The 17400-nt window shown below is 36.6% G+C and overlaps 1 protein-coding gene across 2 annotated transcripts in view; it reads right to left on the bottom strand.

Moving 5' to 3' along the window:
- Positions 1 to 240: 240 nt before the first annotated feature.
- The window catches only part of LOC100244400 (uncharacterized), a 44309-nt gene continuing 27149 nt past the window's right edge, over positions 241 to 17400 (bottom strand). Inside the window, exons 14-24 of one of the 2 annotated variants that reach the window (XM_019218085.2) lie at positions 17271 to 17371; positions 17105 to 17186; positions 16907 to 16985; positions 16736 to 16823; positions 16502 to 16655; positions 5214 to 5405; positions 5074 to 5133; positions 2911 to 3203; positions 2550 to 2652; positions 597 to 670; positions 241 to 314 (exon numbers count right to left, since the gene is read on the bottom strand). In XM_019218085.2, coding sequence (XP_019073630.1) covers positions 617 to 670; positions 2550 to 2652; positions 2911 to 3203; positions 5074 to 5133; positions 5214 to 5405; positions 16502 to 16655; positions 16736 to 16823; positions 16907 to 16985; positions 17105 to 17186; positions 17271 to 17371 — 1206 coding nt within the window. In that variant the 3' untranslated portion in view covers positions 241 to 314; positions 597 to 616. Of the gene's footprint in view, positions 671 to 2549; positions 2653 to 2910; positions 3204 to 5073; positions 5134 to 5213; positions 5406 to 16501; positions 16656 to 16735; positions 16824 to 16906; positions 16986 to 17104; positions 17187 to 17270; positions 17372 to 17400 lie in introns of both variants that reach the window. The other variant, XM_002265343.5, reaches the window with a different exon arrangement.

The raw sequence follows: 17400 nt of genomic DNA, 5'->3' as shown, positions 1-17400 counted from the left end.
AAAAAAAAAAACAAAACAAAACAAAAAAACCGCCACAATCTCCCAGCCCTTAAGAAAGTCAAAAGGCTTTGGCATGGGCCTAGAGAGGAAGTTGGCGAAATGGGCAGTTTTAGGTCTTAGCGGGTATCGAAATCACCATCGGCTTCACCTCCACCCACCCACCAGATGGTAGCAGCATTTACACTGGCTGAAGAATATATGTAGCAGGTATTATGAAAACAGAAAAAGGTAAAGACACACTGACGCAGATTCAATATAATATAAGCCAAATGTAGAACTCAGTTTAAGTAGTGTTCCTGCCGCATCTTGTCTTCCTGACACACCAGAAAAAAAGGAAAAATGTTGTACTCTTGTATGGTAAAGAATGAAAAGATCCAGAAAATTCAACTACTCAAAAGGGATTAAAAGGCGTATCATTGCTGTCCTCTCTTTTAAAACCAAAAAAAAAAAAAAAACAAACGTATAGATTGTCGTCAAGCAGCGTCCCATGAGATAACTTATATGTCTTTGGAATTGGGGGTTAAGCAAAAGAGCACAGATCTACATCTTATATGTGACAAACAAAAGAAAAGAAAAGGCACCATTTTAGTGCTTACAATAATTATGATCCCAGTAGTTATAGCAAAAATTCACGAATCTGAACTGGCCTTTTAACTGCATTTGTAAAACCCTGCATGAAAATGGGAACAAAATTAAAAATTATCAGTGATCATGGATTACAACCCATGTGCTTATTTCCTTTTATACTCCTAGCTGCCAAGAGGCTTATGACAGTATCGTTCCACAGAGGAGATGATAATGAGAGGCTAGTTCATCGTATGCACTTCATCAAAGATAACTGTTAAGTTGAAACCCATATTAGAATAAATTAGTTGTATTTTGGGCTTGTACATTTGTGCACAAGATAACTTTATTTAGCTATCTATCAAGCTATGATAAAGAGCATGATACCGGTGGTCAATGCATTTAATAACTAATGACTCTATTAGGACTACTCACCATTGCCATATATTCCCCAAATTAGAGGTAACTAGGAAGGTCTGTGGGGTGGGTTCAAGACAGGGCATGCCCCCCTCACCCCTGATGAAAAACAATAAAACCCTAGCACAAACTTGGGTGGTGCCAGGGCTACAATTGTGATCAAGGCAAGGCAAAACTGAGGTTGAAAACAATTTCTGCAACAAGTTATTTGGGAGAACATGCAACCCTATTGGTTTGGAAAGAAAAATAAATCAAAAATCAAGAAAAATATGAAAGAAATGACTAGGTTATTTAGAAAAATCTAAAATGTAAAAAGATCTCACTTTTAAGTAAAAAGCTAAACCTGGTAAACCAAAACCACCAAAAAATTCTGATCCCACAAATAAAAGCACCTCAAACTTGAATATCATTTTTTTTTTACAAAAGTAATCCAAAAAAAAAATTCCAATCAAACTAATATAAGAAATACAACCTTACCTATCAAATATATATATATATATATATATAAAAGAAATACAACCTTAAAACAAAAAAAATCAAATAAAAAAAATGGTTTTTAATTAACAGCTTTAGAAAACATAATAAATGAAAAATATATATATAATAAAGCATAAGATGGAAGAGACCAAAAAGCCAAATTTGTGAGAACTAAGAGTAGTGGTTGAAAGGAATGAAGACAACAACTGGAAAGAGTTGAACATGGAAGTGGCTGGAAAAGGAAATGAACATCATGGCTCTAGGAAAATGAGAAAGTGTGAAATGGGTTGCTTTTGAAAATGAAGAAATGAGGGTTAGGGCTGTTTCATAGTGTGTGTGTGCGTGCGCGTATGGGTATATGTATATGTGTGTGTGTATATATATATATTATAATGGTATTTTCATAGGTTTAATGTAGACTTTTTACCTATAAAAAAAAAAGGTATTTTTGTAGTTCTCAGCAGATCTAAGGCAGTATATTAAAATAACATTGTATCCGGGGCAGGCCATGGTAGAACATTCACATACCCTACCTGCCCTAGACTGGAGTTCAAGGCAAGAAAAGTCGCCCAAAAAAACTGACCCATTGCCATCCCTAGAGATAACTATGTATGATAACTGTGTATGCAATTGCATCCAAGATGCAACTATGTAACAAGAACTGAATAAGCAAACGCATCCACGACACAAGAGTGTCCCTAATGCACCATATTACAATATTTAATCGCCACTTTTTTTCCTTCCCTTTTTGCCTTTTTTTCTTTTCATGGGGAGGGAAGGGGGAAGATGTCAACTTGAATGCAAGTCTTTAAATGGTTGGATGCAAATATTGAACTCTTAAGGCATTACATTATCCATGAACACCCAACATACAAGCATTAGCTCCAGTACCTAAGGAAGTATCACTTGGATACTATCAGCATCTAACAACTCACTTCCAGTGCAAAAACTGTTTATTCTCAGAAATATTTTGCTCAGTACCCTTTTTTGGTCATTTTAAAATGCACATAATTTTGAAAAATAAATAAAAAATAAAAACCTAATTACTTAAAGGTAATGATTAAATTGAAGGACCATGAACAGTTATTTACCTCGTTAAACTTAAATAGCAGAGGACGTGAATCTCTCTCCAGTGTTACTGGCTCTTGGATGAGGTTAGTAGTTTGAGAACCTTTGCTGCTCAACTTTTTGAACCTGGATTGGAATGAATAAGAAAAATCAGGAACCAAAAGGGATTATCTGAAACAAATTACATTACCATGAAATCTTGCTTAATATTCAACCTGGCATGGAACATCTCTTTTTTTAAGGAAACAAAAATCAATATTGATAAAAGTTATCATGATGACATGATCGTAAAGTTAACATTCAAGTTGACTTTCAATTCCAACTCACTAATAACAGTGGCAATCGGGTATGAAAACAAAAATGATCTCAAGAACAAGATAATACCTATCAAAGAAAGTAGAGCCCCTAGGAGGCTTCTTCACATCTCTAGAAGATTTTAGTTTTACACTGGCTTCTGCACTTCCACAAGAACCAGAGGCTGACGAAACGATGGAAGTACTGGCCTTACTCTTTGCTGTTTCTATGTTGTTCTCAGCACATCCAGCTGCATGACTAACATTGCCAGATTGAGCTCGGCTCTTTTCCTCTGTTGTCATTGCCCAGTTCTCTCTGCGTTTTCCATCAGTTGAATGCATAGTTTTGCTCATGCTTCCTTGCAAAATTTTTTTCTTTTCTATCTGAAATACAGAATTTGATTTGAGGTGAAATTCCAGTTTGCAAGCAGCTAAGGAGAGCAGACATGCCAATGACAGGTTTGCATACAGCAGATACATCAAACAATTATAATTATTTCATTTGAGGTGAATTCCAGCATGGAAACATAGATTTTCTTTTTTCCTTTTATTTTCTTCTGCTACATGGAACTGAATCTAGCAGCTTCCTCATCCCCACACCAAATCCTTGCCATAATTACAATAATTTAGAAGCATGTATGTTATAATATAAATGCCCAATAGACGATAACAAAGGATATCGAAGTAGAATGAGGAAAACTTTGAGAAACATTTGTTTATATTTGATATGGTTACCAAGGGTGCCTATGGCATTTCAAACAGAGCATGAAATAATACCACATAAAACCCAGCAAGCAAGGCAGTCCAAGCTACTAAAGCAGACAAGCTAAGAAGGCTACATAAAGCTCATTGAAACAGTCAAGATACTTTGCTAATACTAATGAAGGGAAAGAAAGGAAGCCAATGGATGGCTGGTCAAGCAAAGTTGAACATAACAGCACTAGCTGAAGAAAGGAAAGACAAAAGAGACAGATCCACAACAGCTAGTGGAGTAAGAAGAAGAGAGACATTTACTTAACTACCATCAAAGAATCTACTTAACCATGATAACCTAAATCCAAAGCTGATTTCAAAAGGTTAACTTTTTTCCTCTTTACCTTAAAGTAAAGCTTGAAAGTAAACAAAAAAAATCTGTAAACAAAAGAGTAGGTTGCATTACTGCTATAGCCAATTATTGACCCTCCTTGGGCCCCTTTCTTTAGGGGACTAGTGAACCAGTGCTCCACCCCACTAAGTCTGCAAAATATCTATTTCTCACTGTCTTTGGCAGAGCAGCCATGTTTTATGAGCCCTAGGAGTTCTTGGTGGTTTAAGGATCTGTATTACAACCGTAAGTGTTTGGTAGGTTCTATTGTTTTTAAATTTCTAGAATTCAGGCTCTTGCAAGAGCCTTTGTTTGAGATAAGAAAACAACAGGAACACAAACCACAAAATAAAGGATCTCCTAATATGCTTCTAGTTGCAGTTTCATTGAAGAGAAACTGGTGCCTCAATGTGTATCTTTATAAGAAACTCAAGGAATATGCACTTAGACAGCTTTAAGAGCTCAAGGCCATTGAAGTCCAACACTCAAAGTGATCCCATCCCTTGACATTTAGGTAAGGTTTTATGCCAAAATTTCACACATTGAAATTTGCATCAGAAAACCTGTCAAAATATTCAAAAATCTTATGTACCAAGGACATTGACACAGGTATGGTGTCTGACATGGATATCAATCTCAAGTAACTGAAACATAGTATCCTCCCCCACACTCATCCAACAAGCACACACATCAAGTGCTGAGCTTAAAAGGAAAAAAAAAAAAAAAAGCTTAATGAGACTGCCCTTATTGATGTTTAATGCATTTGGCTTCCCATCATTCTTGAGGTTTTCTTTCAAACCAAGGCATGTTGTAACATATATTAGAAACCTACAATTTTAACCATATTGTAAGGTGTCAATGGTACAACATTATGAATTTGTTACAGAAAGTTTCTATTTGGGAATAAAATTACATATAAAGAAAAAAAAGCATAAAGCATTTATATTTTGTTTTCACTCATCTCATTGCATAAACTGTTCAAAAAGAACTCCTTACAATTTTCCTTATGAAAAGATAGAAGGCTTTTCTCTTTTTCCTTACAGCCCAAACCAAGCCCCTTACAGACCAAGATATCTTTGTTTTCCCCAGGCCAACTTACTTTGACTTAAGGAGATGAAACTATTAAATATGATCAACAAGAACCCCAGCTTCAAGAAATTAATTACTCACCTCATGCATCAAAAGCTGTTTGACAGCTACACCAAGAGCATAATGACCCAAACTAAATCCCTGTTCAATGCCAAAGTAAAGACATTAGGACAAGATAATGAATGTCATTAAAACCATGAAGATTAAACAACGACTCAAACCTTGAAGGTGACGAAGTCAGCAATTGGGGGATCAAAGGAAAGTGACAAGCCATCTGAAGCTGCTTCATGTAGCTGGGTACCAGGTAGAGGATCAGATTTCATGTTCTTGTATGTTATTGAAAAGGACACCATAGCATTAATTAACTGAGCTAGGTCATTCCTTTCTCTTTCTGATAGTAAGTGCAATGCCACCTGAAAATTAATCAAACTGTTTTAGAAATCATAATGAAAAGCAAACCCACATTTGTCACTGCAAAATGAGAGAGATATGCTATCCTTGTAATAAAAAAATTAGAAAAAGTAATTTTAGCTGCTTGTCCTTAAACAGAGGATAATACAACTGCTTCTGTAAGCCAATCAGCTAAAAGAACCGATGCTACTGACAACAGTCTCTTCTAAAAATTCATGGTTTATCAATTCAAGTTCAAAATATGATCAGCATTTCATAGTTCTCATCACTGTTCTTCAGAATCTCTGTAACTGTACAGGTTTCTGAAATATGACAAATGCCAGGGTCTTCAGCATCACAACACAATACCATACTTAACAACTTACATGTGTATCTGCATTTTTTACAAAAAGACATCAAATTGATCTATTATTTTCATCACAACAACCAAGGGCATAGCAGCTGATATTGACAAATACATCAAGATCTTAAGGAAGGTATATTCATTTTCAGAAATCCATGTCAAACAGGGCAATAAACTTGAGGAAGTTCTAACAGAATGTGAAATAATTTCAATGGAAGTCAAAAGCATGATAAAAAAAAATGTAGATATTAAACACCCAAATGACCATCATCTCCAGATTCTCTTCAATTGTTTAGCCAGAATCTCACCAAGTATCCATTGCTCAGCAGATAATGGCATGTCCTTTAAGGAATGAGCAACTTTTGATATTAAAATATGCAAAAAAAAACTAGTGTCAGTGGGACTAGAACAGTATGTCAACCAACCATAAAAAACAGGCCATATTTTTATGCAATACTGAATCTTCAAAAGCTACCCCTCCTTTCAACTTAACCTTCACCACCATTTTTCTGACAGTTTGAACTGATCGAACAGGCTCTAGGCACTTCCCAACCCAAATTGAAAAATTAGTTCTATTAGTCTAAAACACGAAAGAAGATTTTTAGAACATAGCTGATGAAAACTCTTCAATTTGCTGAAGTGTTTGAAGAACTTGTAAATCCTTTGGAATTTCTCTCTGAGGACAATATCGTGTTAAAGATTCCCTGCATTCATATGTCCATATGGAAATACCTATCAAAAAATATTTCCGTATGGAAATAGGTTCTATAGTTGAGTTAGGAAGATCATTATAGACACTCTTAGGTCATGAAAAAAAAAAAGTCATGAGATGATTTGATGAGATAAGACAGATATTACTGAGAAAAAGGAGACACATAGAGAATGGAAACATGGATTTATTTCATGACTAATAGAAAAAGTGAATAATGTATGCTGTTTAGAAACCTTTCTTCTCTAAGATGCTCCCATGTACCAAAAAGAATAAATAAAAAAAGTTAAACAAAATAAATCCATTTTTTAAATATATAAAATTCACAAAGAAATATTTTCATCCCTGATATTTTGATTTTGGTCAGAAAGCTAAATGCCTCATGTCTATGTCAGGAAATACTACTGTCTGTATCCACAGTCATTACTTCAATGCCAAATACAAAATTAGTTTCACTCAAGAACTTCTTAAATTAATCATTAGAAATTTTAATAGTTTGTATAGGAAAGTATTAATGATTTTGAAAGGAATGACATAAAAGCTTTAATAATATATGTAGAATAGTCACAAGCTAACAATAAATTTCCTCAAAAAACTTAAGATTTCTTCAAATCTCTTAAAATGGTTCCACTTTGTGTGTTACCAAAAAAGAGGGGGAGAAAGAAACATGTTCTGATTAGGGAATCATAAAATGGTTGCATTTTCTGTTACATTTTATTCTTTCCTTCAAAAAAGAAATCAGTTTGTTAGGGAATCATATTTGGAACCCAGCACTTAGACCAAGAGAACACTAAAAAAAACGAGCTCTAAATCAAGCAGGACAAACTGTAGACGTTCCAACCACAATTCATATTGAATATGGATCCAAGAAAGATTATGATGCATGAGTTAGAAAAGAACTAGATAGCAGACAAAAATGCAAAGATGAAATTAGGTTTCATAAGAATATAATAATTCACAAAACTTAAGTCCAAAACTAAATGAAATAACAACATGAAGTTAATCAAGAGCGTCACCACTAAATAGATTAACAAGATTGTGCTCATGGATCACATGGAAGATTACTAGTAGAGATAATGATTAAGTTAAACCTAATTATATTATTTTATATGCCAAAATGTATTAATAAGGTCAATTTGAATAGTATAGGATAACATCCTATCCAATAGATTGGTGGAAAGAGGCAATCTCTATCTGATTGTTTTTTACCTGATTGGTTTAACCTCCTATATTTATAGTTGTTGTACTTTCAATAAAACACATGAAAAGCTCTACCCATATATGCTATTAGAGCAGGATAAGAGTAAATATTTTATTCAGTTGCTAAAATCTTCATCTGTCTCTTGCTCCAATGCCAACTCTTCCTCCTCTATTATTGTTCAACGTATTTTTTCCATTCTTCCCAATATCACACCAACACGATTCCCACCAAGCTTGGACATAATATCTATCACCTATGGCTTTTCAAAATTTTGCCACAACTTTGTACCATTGAGCTTCTTTGTTGTGTTGATAACTTGATAGATCTCTTCCATGCCCTCTTAAGTTGCTACTAAACTCCACCTTGAATCCCAAATTCACTCGTTGGCAATGCTAAGATCAACTTCTCTATTGGCTACTATTCTCCCTGTCCAAAAAGTCCATCCTGAAGTCATTGGATGTAATACCCCTCAACAAGTTTGGACTAGTCTAGAAACCTCTTTCCTATTACACTCCCATGCATGCATTCTCCAATTGCTCATGGACTTATACAATTTCAAAAAGAAAGGTTTTGAGCTTGTCAATAAGTACTTCACTCATCAACTAGCATTTGTCAATTATACTTTCTTTGATGAATCTTTCTTCTTTATATTCATAATGGTCTTTCTTTTGAAAGCAAACCATTCAAAACTTCAATCTCAACCCAGGTTAAAACTAGCATCCTACCAATTTACCTCCTTTCTCTATTAAATAAGGAATTTCGCATCAACCAGGATTTTCAAAGTGATCGTATTACTTCTACCAATATTGCTAATCCACCAATCATCAACAATCCAACACTCTAGTGGTTAGCCTTCTTCTCATGGTCACCCTTCTTCTAGAGGTCAACCTTCTTCAGATGATGCTCAAAGGTCATGGCAATGATCATAACTCTAATGACCCCTGCATACTTTGCAAGTGTGCATCCACAAGGTATATAGCCCCCCAATGTCACAACCAATTTAACGAGTCAATATACCCCATCACTAGCAATATTGCTCACTTCTTTAGGTACACATTGTCACAACCTGCTCAAAATGACCCTCGTTTAAGCTTATATAAGAGAGTAGGAAGTTTTTGGAACCACCTAGAGATGTTCACACATCTCTACACGAGGAGGGAAGACAACGGAAGTGTGTGGAGAAATCTAAAGTGTTCCAGAGATGTCTTGTACTACATAGGATTTGTATAGGTTATTCTAGAGAATTTTAGAGATGTAAGGAACCTTCGAGGGTTCCAGAGAGTTCTTTGGGTGCTTATAAATAGAGGATTGCCTCTTAGCCAAGGCACCAAACACTTGAGAGAAATCTAGCCTTGTAAAGCATTTTAGTGCAATATAAGTTCCATTCTTCCAAAAGTCTCCAAGTGTTGCTTCCTTCATGTCCCTAGCTTCCGAGTTGTGTGCATTACTTAGCATAGCTAACTAAGTATGTGGGGAAAGCTAACTTAGCAACAAGTGGCTTGTGTTGTCTAAGTGTCGCACGTGTGCTTAGGAAAGGCCTAAGTCCATGACAAGTGGTATCAGAGTACGGTTATGAAGCGGGCATTGCAACAAGAAAAGAAAGCATATCGATTAAGACTTGTAAGGTCAGGGGTAGAGGGGGAGAAGGGGAAAAAATCTCCCATTTTCTGTTCACCGATGATACCCTGATTTTCTACCAGGCCAACGAGGACCAAGTGACTTTTTTGAGCTGGACACTTATGTGGTTTGAGGCAATATAAGGGTTGAAAGTTAATTTGGATAGAAATGAGCTAATCCCAGTGGGAAATGTTGAGAATGTGGAGGAGTTAGCTTCCGAGCTTGGTTGTAAGGTGGGTAGTTTACCCTCCACTTACTTAGGGATGTCGTTGGGTGCTCCTTTCAAGTCTGTGGCAGTTTGGGATGGAGTGGAGGAGAGATTCTGTAAGAGATTGGCTATGTGGAAACGTCAATATATCTCCAAGGGAGGGAGAATTACTTTGATTAGAAGCACACTATCCAACTTACCTATTTACTTCATGTCTATTCTACAAATGCCAAGGGGGGTCAAATTAAGGTTGGAGAAGATTTAGAGAGATCTTTTGTGAGGAGGTGGGGCCCTAGACCAGAGACCTCACTTAGTAAGATGGGCAATAGTGCGTCTTGATAAGATAAAAGGGGGATTGGGGGTTAAGAGCCTTTCTACGCTTAATAAGGGCCTCCTTTGCAAATGGAGTTGGCACTTTCGATTGGGAGGCATCTTGGGGCAAAGTTCTAACCTTGGATCAAGTTAAAAAGAGAGGTCGGGCCTTAGCAAATAGATGTTATCTTTGTCAAGCGGAAGAGGAATCCATTGACCATCTCCTTCTTCATTGTGAGAAGAAAAGGATAGTGTGGGAGTTGTTTTTCACTCTTTTTAGAGTGTCTTGGGTGTTCTTGTCTTCGGTTAGGGAAACCCTATTGGGTTGGAACGGTTTCTTTAAGTTAGTTTGGAGAGCGGGTCCAGTTTGCATTTTTTGGATAGTTTGGAAGACAAAGAATAAAATTGCCTTTAAAGACGAGGTGTTGTCCATCCAAAGGTTGAAAACTTCTTTTCTTAACTCACTTTGGTTGGAGACTAAATTGTTTACAAAAGATGGTCCATCGACTTTTTTGGAACTTTTAGATTGGGTGGGTCCACATTAAGGGAGGGGTTGTTTTTTGTATATCTTTGTGAACAGGTTTTTGTTTTCTCTTGTAAGGGGGTGAGTTTTAATTCTCTTTACTGTACATTTTGAGTCGCTATTTTAGCGTATCCCCGTAATACAATACTTATCTTATCAAAAAAAGACTTGTAAGGAGTGTAGACTGTAAGAAATTAGAGGAGAAATTGATGTTTCTATAAAATTGATAAAAAAAAAATGAAATACAACCAAGGCCTAAATAAATAGAAATTGAAAGTCGGTTCAAATTGGAATCTAACCAGATTTCTTTCCTACTTCTACGCTACTAACTTTGAAAGACTCAAAGTTTACAATTATTCAAATTTGGATGATAATAATTGAAATTGAATAAACTTTAAACTAAAAACAAGATAATCTCTTAAAAGATTATTCAAATGGAGACAATGTGGGATCATCTCCAGATTTGATTTTCCACATAGACCTTTTTCCAAAAAATAAAATTGAGCTCAATTAGAAAGAATGAGAAGGATGGATTAGGTTAAAAGGAAACCAAGCTTGGCAAGTTCCCTATCAAATGTTTTTGCATTTCCTTAGCCTAAGGAAGAATTGAGCCATTCCCCACAAGCATAGTGTGAAACCAATGAATACCAACAAAGGTGGATTTCTTCGTAAGGAAAGTTGTTTGGGGAAGGATTTTAACATTTGATCAACTCAGAAGAAATTGATGGATTATAAGGAATAGACATTACCATTACCCCTCTAAAAGGGAAAAAGAGTCGGTTGATCACATGCTTCTTCACCGTTCTTAAGCGAGAATCATGTGGGAGTCGGTCTTTCCTTTGTTTGGAGTGACATAGGTAATGCACTCCTTTGTAAAAGGAAATCTCTTGAGTAAGCATGGTTCCTTTATGGGGAAGAAACAGAAGAAAACTTGGAAGGTTGCTCTTTTGTGCCTATTTTGGGCGTTATGGAATGAAAGAAATAGGTTATTTGAAGATGCAAAATAGTTAGTTCAAGCAATCAAATTTTCCATTATGTATCTTTTTGGATTGGGCCAAAGTGTACTTAGATGATTGTTCTATGACCATGAAAGTATTTTGTAGATTGGTTGAGTTCCAAGGAAAGAGATGTTATTTTTGTTGTCTCTTATATACATTGTGTACTCTGCTTGGGGGTCCTTTTACCTGGAGTGGAGGGGTGAACAATCAATCATTGTCAAGGCTAAATCGTTTTTTGGTAAATGAGTGGGACTGCCATTTTAGCAGGTCAAGGTAGTGTGTCCTCTCGAGACCTGTGTCTGACCATTTCTCAATTCTTTTAGATGGAGGGGTCTGAGAAGAGGCCCCTCCCCTTTCAGATTTGAGAATATGTGGCTAAAAGTGGAGGGTTTTAAGGATATTATGAAGTCTTGGTGGGAGGAGGACAACTTTAGTGGCTCTTCAAGTTTTATTTTGGTGGAAAAATTAAAGGTCTTGAAGTTTAAATTGAAGGAGTGGAATAGAGATATTTTTGGAAGGGTTGAATTCAGGAAGGATTTGGCTCTGAATCAGGTGGAATTTTGGGATGCTAAGGAGAAGACTAGCAAACTATCTTTGGAGGAGTTGGAAGCTAGAAAAGAAGCGAGGGAAGAATATAAAAAATGGGTTTTGCTAGAAGAGAAAACTTGGAGGCAAAAATCTAGGAAAGTGTGGCTGAAAGAGGATGACAGAAATATGGGTTTCTTTCACAAGATAGTCAATGCTCACAGAAGAAAGAATAATGTAGAAAAAATTAGGATTAATGGTGTTTGGCTTTCGGAGGAGACTGAAATCAAGGAAGGGGTGGTCAATGCTTTTCGATCTTCGCTGTCCAACCCAGGGGACTGGTGTCCTCCTTTATCCTGGCTGCAGTGTGAGACTTTGGAGAATTTTGATGCTTTTGCTTTGGAGGTGCCATTCATAAAAGATGAGGAAGAGGAGGTGCTTGGTGCGCTGCTGGGATGTAGTAGGGACAAAGCTCCGGGGCCTAATGGCTTCTCTATGACTTTCTGGCAGTTTGCTTGGGACTTTGTGAAAGATGATGTGATGAGTTTTTTAAGGGAATTCTATGAATATGGTAAATTTTTTAAAATTCTAAATGCAAATTTTCTGGTTTTAATCCCAAAAAAAGAGGGAGCTGAAGATTTAAGGGATTTTAGGCCTATAAGTTTGTTGGGAAGTCTGTACAAGTGGTTGGCCAAGGTTTTAGCCAATAGGCTAAAAAAGGTGGTTGGAAAGGTGGTCTCTAAGGCCCAAGGGGCTTTTGTGGAGGGAAGACAAATCCTAGATGCAGTGTTGATAGCTAATGAAGCCATTGATTCGGTCTTGAAGAATAATGAGAATGGTATTTTGTGCAAACTTGACATAAAGAAGGCATACGACAATGTGGACTGGTCTTTTCTTCTCACAGTTATGCATAAAAAGGGTTTTAGGGAGAAATGGATTGGGTAGATCATGTGATGCATTTCCAATGCAAGCTTCTCTATGCTGGTTAATAGCACCTATACAGGTTTCTTTCAAAGCTGAAGGGGATTGAGGTAGGGCGATCCACTTTCGCCTTATTTATTTGTGATTGCTATGGAAGTGTTTAGTTGTTTTCTTAAAAGGGTTGTGTATGGAGGTTTTCTGTCGGCTTGTAAGGTGAAGGGTACGAGTGAAGAAGGGGTTCAGATTTCTCATTTGTTGTTTGTAGATGATACCTTGGTGTTCTGCCAAGCTTCTCAAGATCATTTGACCTATCTTAGTTGGTTACTTATGTGGTTTGAGGTCATGTCGAGGTTGAGAATAAACTTGGAAAAGAGTGAACTAATTCCAATAGGTAGGGTGGAGAATATTGATGATCTTGCTTTGGATTTTGGTTGTAGAGTGGGTAGCCTACCGTCCACTTATTTGGGCCTTCCTTTGAGTGCTCCGTTTAAGTCAGTGACAGTGTGGGATGGAGTGGAAGAGCGGTTTCGTAGAAGGTTGGCTATGTGGAAGAGACAATACATATCCAAGAGAGGGAGGGCGACTCTAATTCGAAGCACTTTGTCGAATTTACCCATTTATTTTATGTCCTTGTTGCGCTTGCCAAGCTCAGTTAGACGGAGACTAGAGCAAATTCAAAAGGATTTCCTTTTAAGAGGTGGTAATTTGGAGCGAAAGCCACATTCGTAATATGGGAGTTAGTGTGCTTAAGTAAGGAGAAAGGGGGTTTGGGGGTCAAATGTCTATCCAATCTCAGTAAGGCTCTTCTTTGTAAATGGAATTGGCGTTTCGCAAATGAGAGAGAGGCCTTGTGGAATCAAGTAATTAGAGGGAAGTATGGGGAAGAAAGAGGGGGATGGTGCTCTCGGGAAGTGAGAGAGGTGCATGGTGTGGGCTTTGGAAAGGAATAAGGATGGATTGAGATTTTGTGGGCTCTAGGATTTAATTCCTTATAGGTAATGGGTGGAGGGTGAATTTTGGAGGGATAGATGGTTCGAGGATTCCACTTTGTGTGTGTCATTCCCTTCTTTGTTTGCTTTGTCTGTTGATAAGGAAGTGTGGGTGGCCAATATGTGGGACCCCTTGGCTCAGGGGGGTTGGGGGGGTTGGAATCCCTATTTTTCAAGAGCCTTCAATGATTGGGAGGTGGAGGAGGCAGAAAGATTCTTGGAGCGGCTTCATGGGAAGAGAGTGCATAGAGATGTGGATGATATGGTGTTTTGGACCGAAACAAAGAGTGGAAAGTTCTCAGTCAAGTCCCTCTACCTTGCTCTAGAAGTAGGTTGCCCTTCTTTGTTTCCTTCTAGTTGCATTTGGAATGTGTGGGTGCAACATAAGATTAGCTTTTTTGCATGGGAGGCTACGTGGAGCAAAGCCTTAACCCTGGATCTTATTCAAAAAAGAGGATGGGCCTTGGCAAATAAATGTTTTATGTGCCTTGAGAAAGAGGAGACCATAGACCATCTTCTTCTACATTGTACAAAAACAAGGGTCTTATGGGATTTGCTCTTTAATTTGTTTGGGCTGTCATGGGTGCTGCCTTCATCAGTTAGAGACTCTCCTTAGTTGGCATGGTTCTTTTGTGGGCAAAAAGCGCAAGAAGGTGTGGAGAGCAGCTCCTCTTTACATTTTTTGGATGGTTTAGAAGGCAAGAAATAGATTGGCCTTCAAGGATGATGTGTTGTCAATCCCGAGACTCAAATACTCTTTTGTTCTTTCTCTTTGGTCAGAGGCCAAGTTGTTTATAGTTGATTGCCTTCTAACTATAGTTAGTTTTATTGATTGGTTGGGTTCTAGCTAAGGTTGTTTGTCGGGCCAGCTGGGTGTTTCTCTTCTTTTTTGGCCGTTTTGGTGGTGGGTGTATAGGTATTGTATACCGTGAGTCGCTTTTTTGGCGCCTCTTTTTATATTAGATCTTTTCTTACCTATCAAAAAAAAAAACATTGTGTACTTTGGTGTGCCACTTTTCAAGTGCTTTTAATATATTTTCTTGTCTACCTATCAGAAAAAAGGCAAAACAAAATCAAGTACTAGGAATATATAAGGTAACAAAATAACAATTAATTAGATCCCTAAAATTAAGGAATTCACATATTTCTAACATCAATTCCTTTTTCCATGTAGAAAAACTAAAGTATGAGCCCAAGCAACATAATTAACACCATTAAATTTTTAAATGTTGACTTTGGTATTCCATCATACCTGAGAAGATGTTACTTATCATTAGCCATGAAAAATTTTAAATTTTAAGGGATCCAAACACTTTGAAGCATAAAAAGTTGAACTCCCTTTCATCCTAAATATCAAAAACAATTTGTCCAATGCAACTAAACCAAGCACACCACTACTAATCAACCCTCAATAGTCCAGAAACAGAATATAAACCTTCTTAGACCAAAAGAGAACATTCCCAAATGCACAAAAAAATAAATAAATAAACATATAATAAAATAACTAATAAAATAAATTAGGAAATCAGCAGGACCAACTTGAACTAAAAACATCCGTCCAAACAGTGCTAAATTTCAAATCCAAGAATAAGGGCCAAAATATCGAAAATAAAAAATAAAAAAATCAAAATTTCAATCAAATAACCTCAAAACCAGTTCCAAAACATCAGTTACCAGAAATATAACAGATCGGCCTGCAAATTTCCACTCAAGATGATGATATCAACATGACACCATCATGTTGCAAGCATGCTGACAGGTTTTTTTTTTCTAATTCTTTTAATTGTCTTGAAAATCTAGGGGAAATACTATGATCGTGCGCTAATACCATGTTGAAACTATAAGTTTGTGATTCTAGCGTTTGGACAAATGAGGGAAAAGAGAAGAAAGAAGAGATGGAAGAGGTTTAGGCTTTTGTCTTGTTAACTCCCCCATGCCTTTCCACCTATTTATGCTATTGAGTCTAAAAAGAGAAAATCACAGCACCCTAATATGATATTGCAATAACATACTCTAACATGTAGCAATTCTCTGGAGATTATACAATATATTTTGTCCAACTCATCATTTCATGGTCCTATTGCAAACAATGGTCAATGGCTCGCGGAAGTGCAGAATCTCAATGCCATGCATATGCTGATGTAACCGCCATACTTAGCTATAATGTATACTTGTGGATTTGCTTGTTCCCTAACCTCAATGTGCAAATTTTTGGTGATAATGTTGGAGCCACATATCTAACAGCAAATCTTGTTTTCCTTAGCCCATGAAACAATTGAAGTTGCATGCCACATGAAACAATTGAAGTTGCATGTCACTTTTTTCTAGATAAAGCTACCAAGAACACACTTCAAGTTCAGTATCCCTGGACTTAGGATCAAACAGTTGACATTCTCACAAGCTATCGTAAACCACACATCTCACTGATCCTTCACAACAAAATAATTATTTATCTATTGCCACTTACTTGCAAGGGCATATTGGAGATGACGTTTTAGTTTAAACCTAAAAACCTTATCTCACATACATCAAATTTTATTGATAAGATCAGTATGAAAAAGAGAATCTCTATTCATTTTCTTTTACCTTTTATAACAAAACATATGCAAATTTTCAACACCAGTTACCTCATGTGTTTACTATATTTCTAGTATTTATGCATGTATGTGTCATAATGTCAAAATTTTTATGAGAGAAATTTTAAGCTCAGCTGAACCTATAGAAAAAGATAGAAGAAATGTGAGTAAATTACCGGTCTTAGAGTTGGTGGTGATAGAATATGCAATAATGGAGAAACCGAATCTTCTACAAAAGATTTAATAGACAAATGCCTTGAAATATATGGTGCAATTTTGTTGTGCCAAGACCTCAAAATATCCCTCTTTTCCATGAATGTCGTTCGGTATCTGAATGTTTGTATTAAGATAGGGTAGTAAGAAATAATAATCCTTCCATGAATGACATCAGGTTCTAGTCTTGGACATACCTCATAAAAGACTTCGGCCATTCAATAATTGGTTTTTGAACTTGGGCTATTAAACGATGTAAACTAATTGCAGTAAGAGGCTGATAAACTGCAGAAAAGAACAAATGGGAAATGGTTTAAAATTATCATCAAACATTGGAAAGTCAGTTGACAGCTACTACAATCATTTACCATTAAGGGACATCTGCTGTGTACGCATAACATATTGGTGCACTAGATCAGAAATGCCAAGAGTGTTTAAGCACTTGACCTTCAAGCCCACATGATTCAATAGTCAATTGCCTTGTGATAACAGATTTACTTAATGCCCTAAGATTAAATATAATTATATGAAGTATACATCTGCAGTAGAATGTGTTTGAGGCTTACTGTCTTCTGCATTATTGGGTCATGATAATGAAGCTGGAAAATATTTTCATGGATGCCATCCAAAATTAAATCATAGTCACCACTGCAGTCATGAACACTAAAAGATAAATGAGCCATCCCTCGAAAAATGATAAGAAAGCTATGTTCACTAGAATTTACAACCTACCGATTAGATATGAGAGGGTACAGAAAGTCAAATCCATTGGACATACCACTGCAGCAATTATCAGATCTTTTTGCTCGCTTCATTTTTCTGTCCTGAAAAATCTAAAAACAGTCCTCAAAGGTAAGAATGC

This window comes from Vitis vinifera, chromosome 6 (assembly GCF_030704535.1).
Source record: "Vitis vinifera cultivar Pinot Noir 40024 chromosome 6, ASM3070453v1".
Taxonomy (NCBI): domain Eukaryota; kingdom Viridiplantae; phylum Streptophyta; class Magnoliopsida; order Vitales; family Vitaceae; genus Vitis; species Vitis vinifera.
Note: the sequence above shows the minus strand (reverse complement) of the source record. Positions and strands in the feature narration are given on the sequence as shown.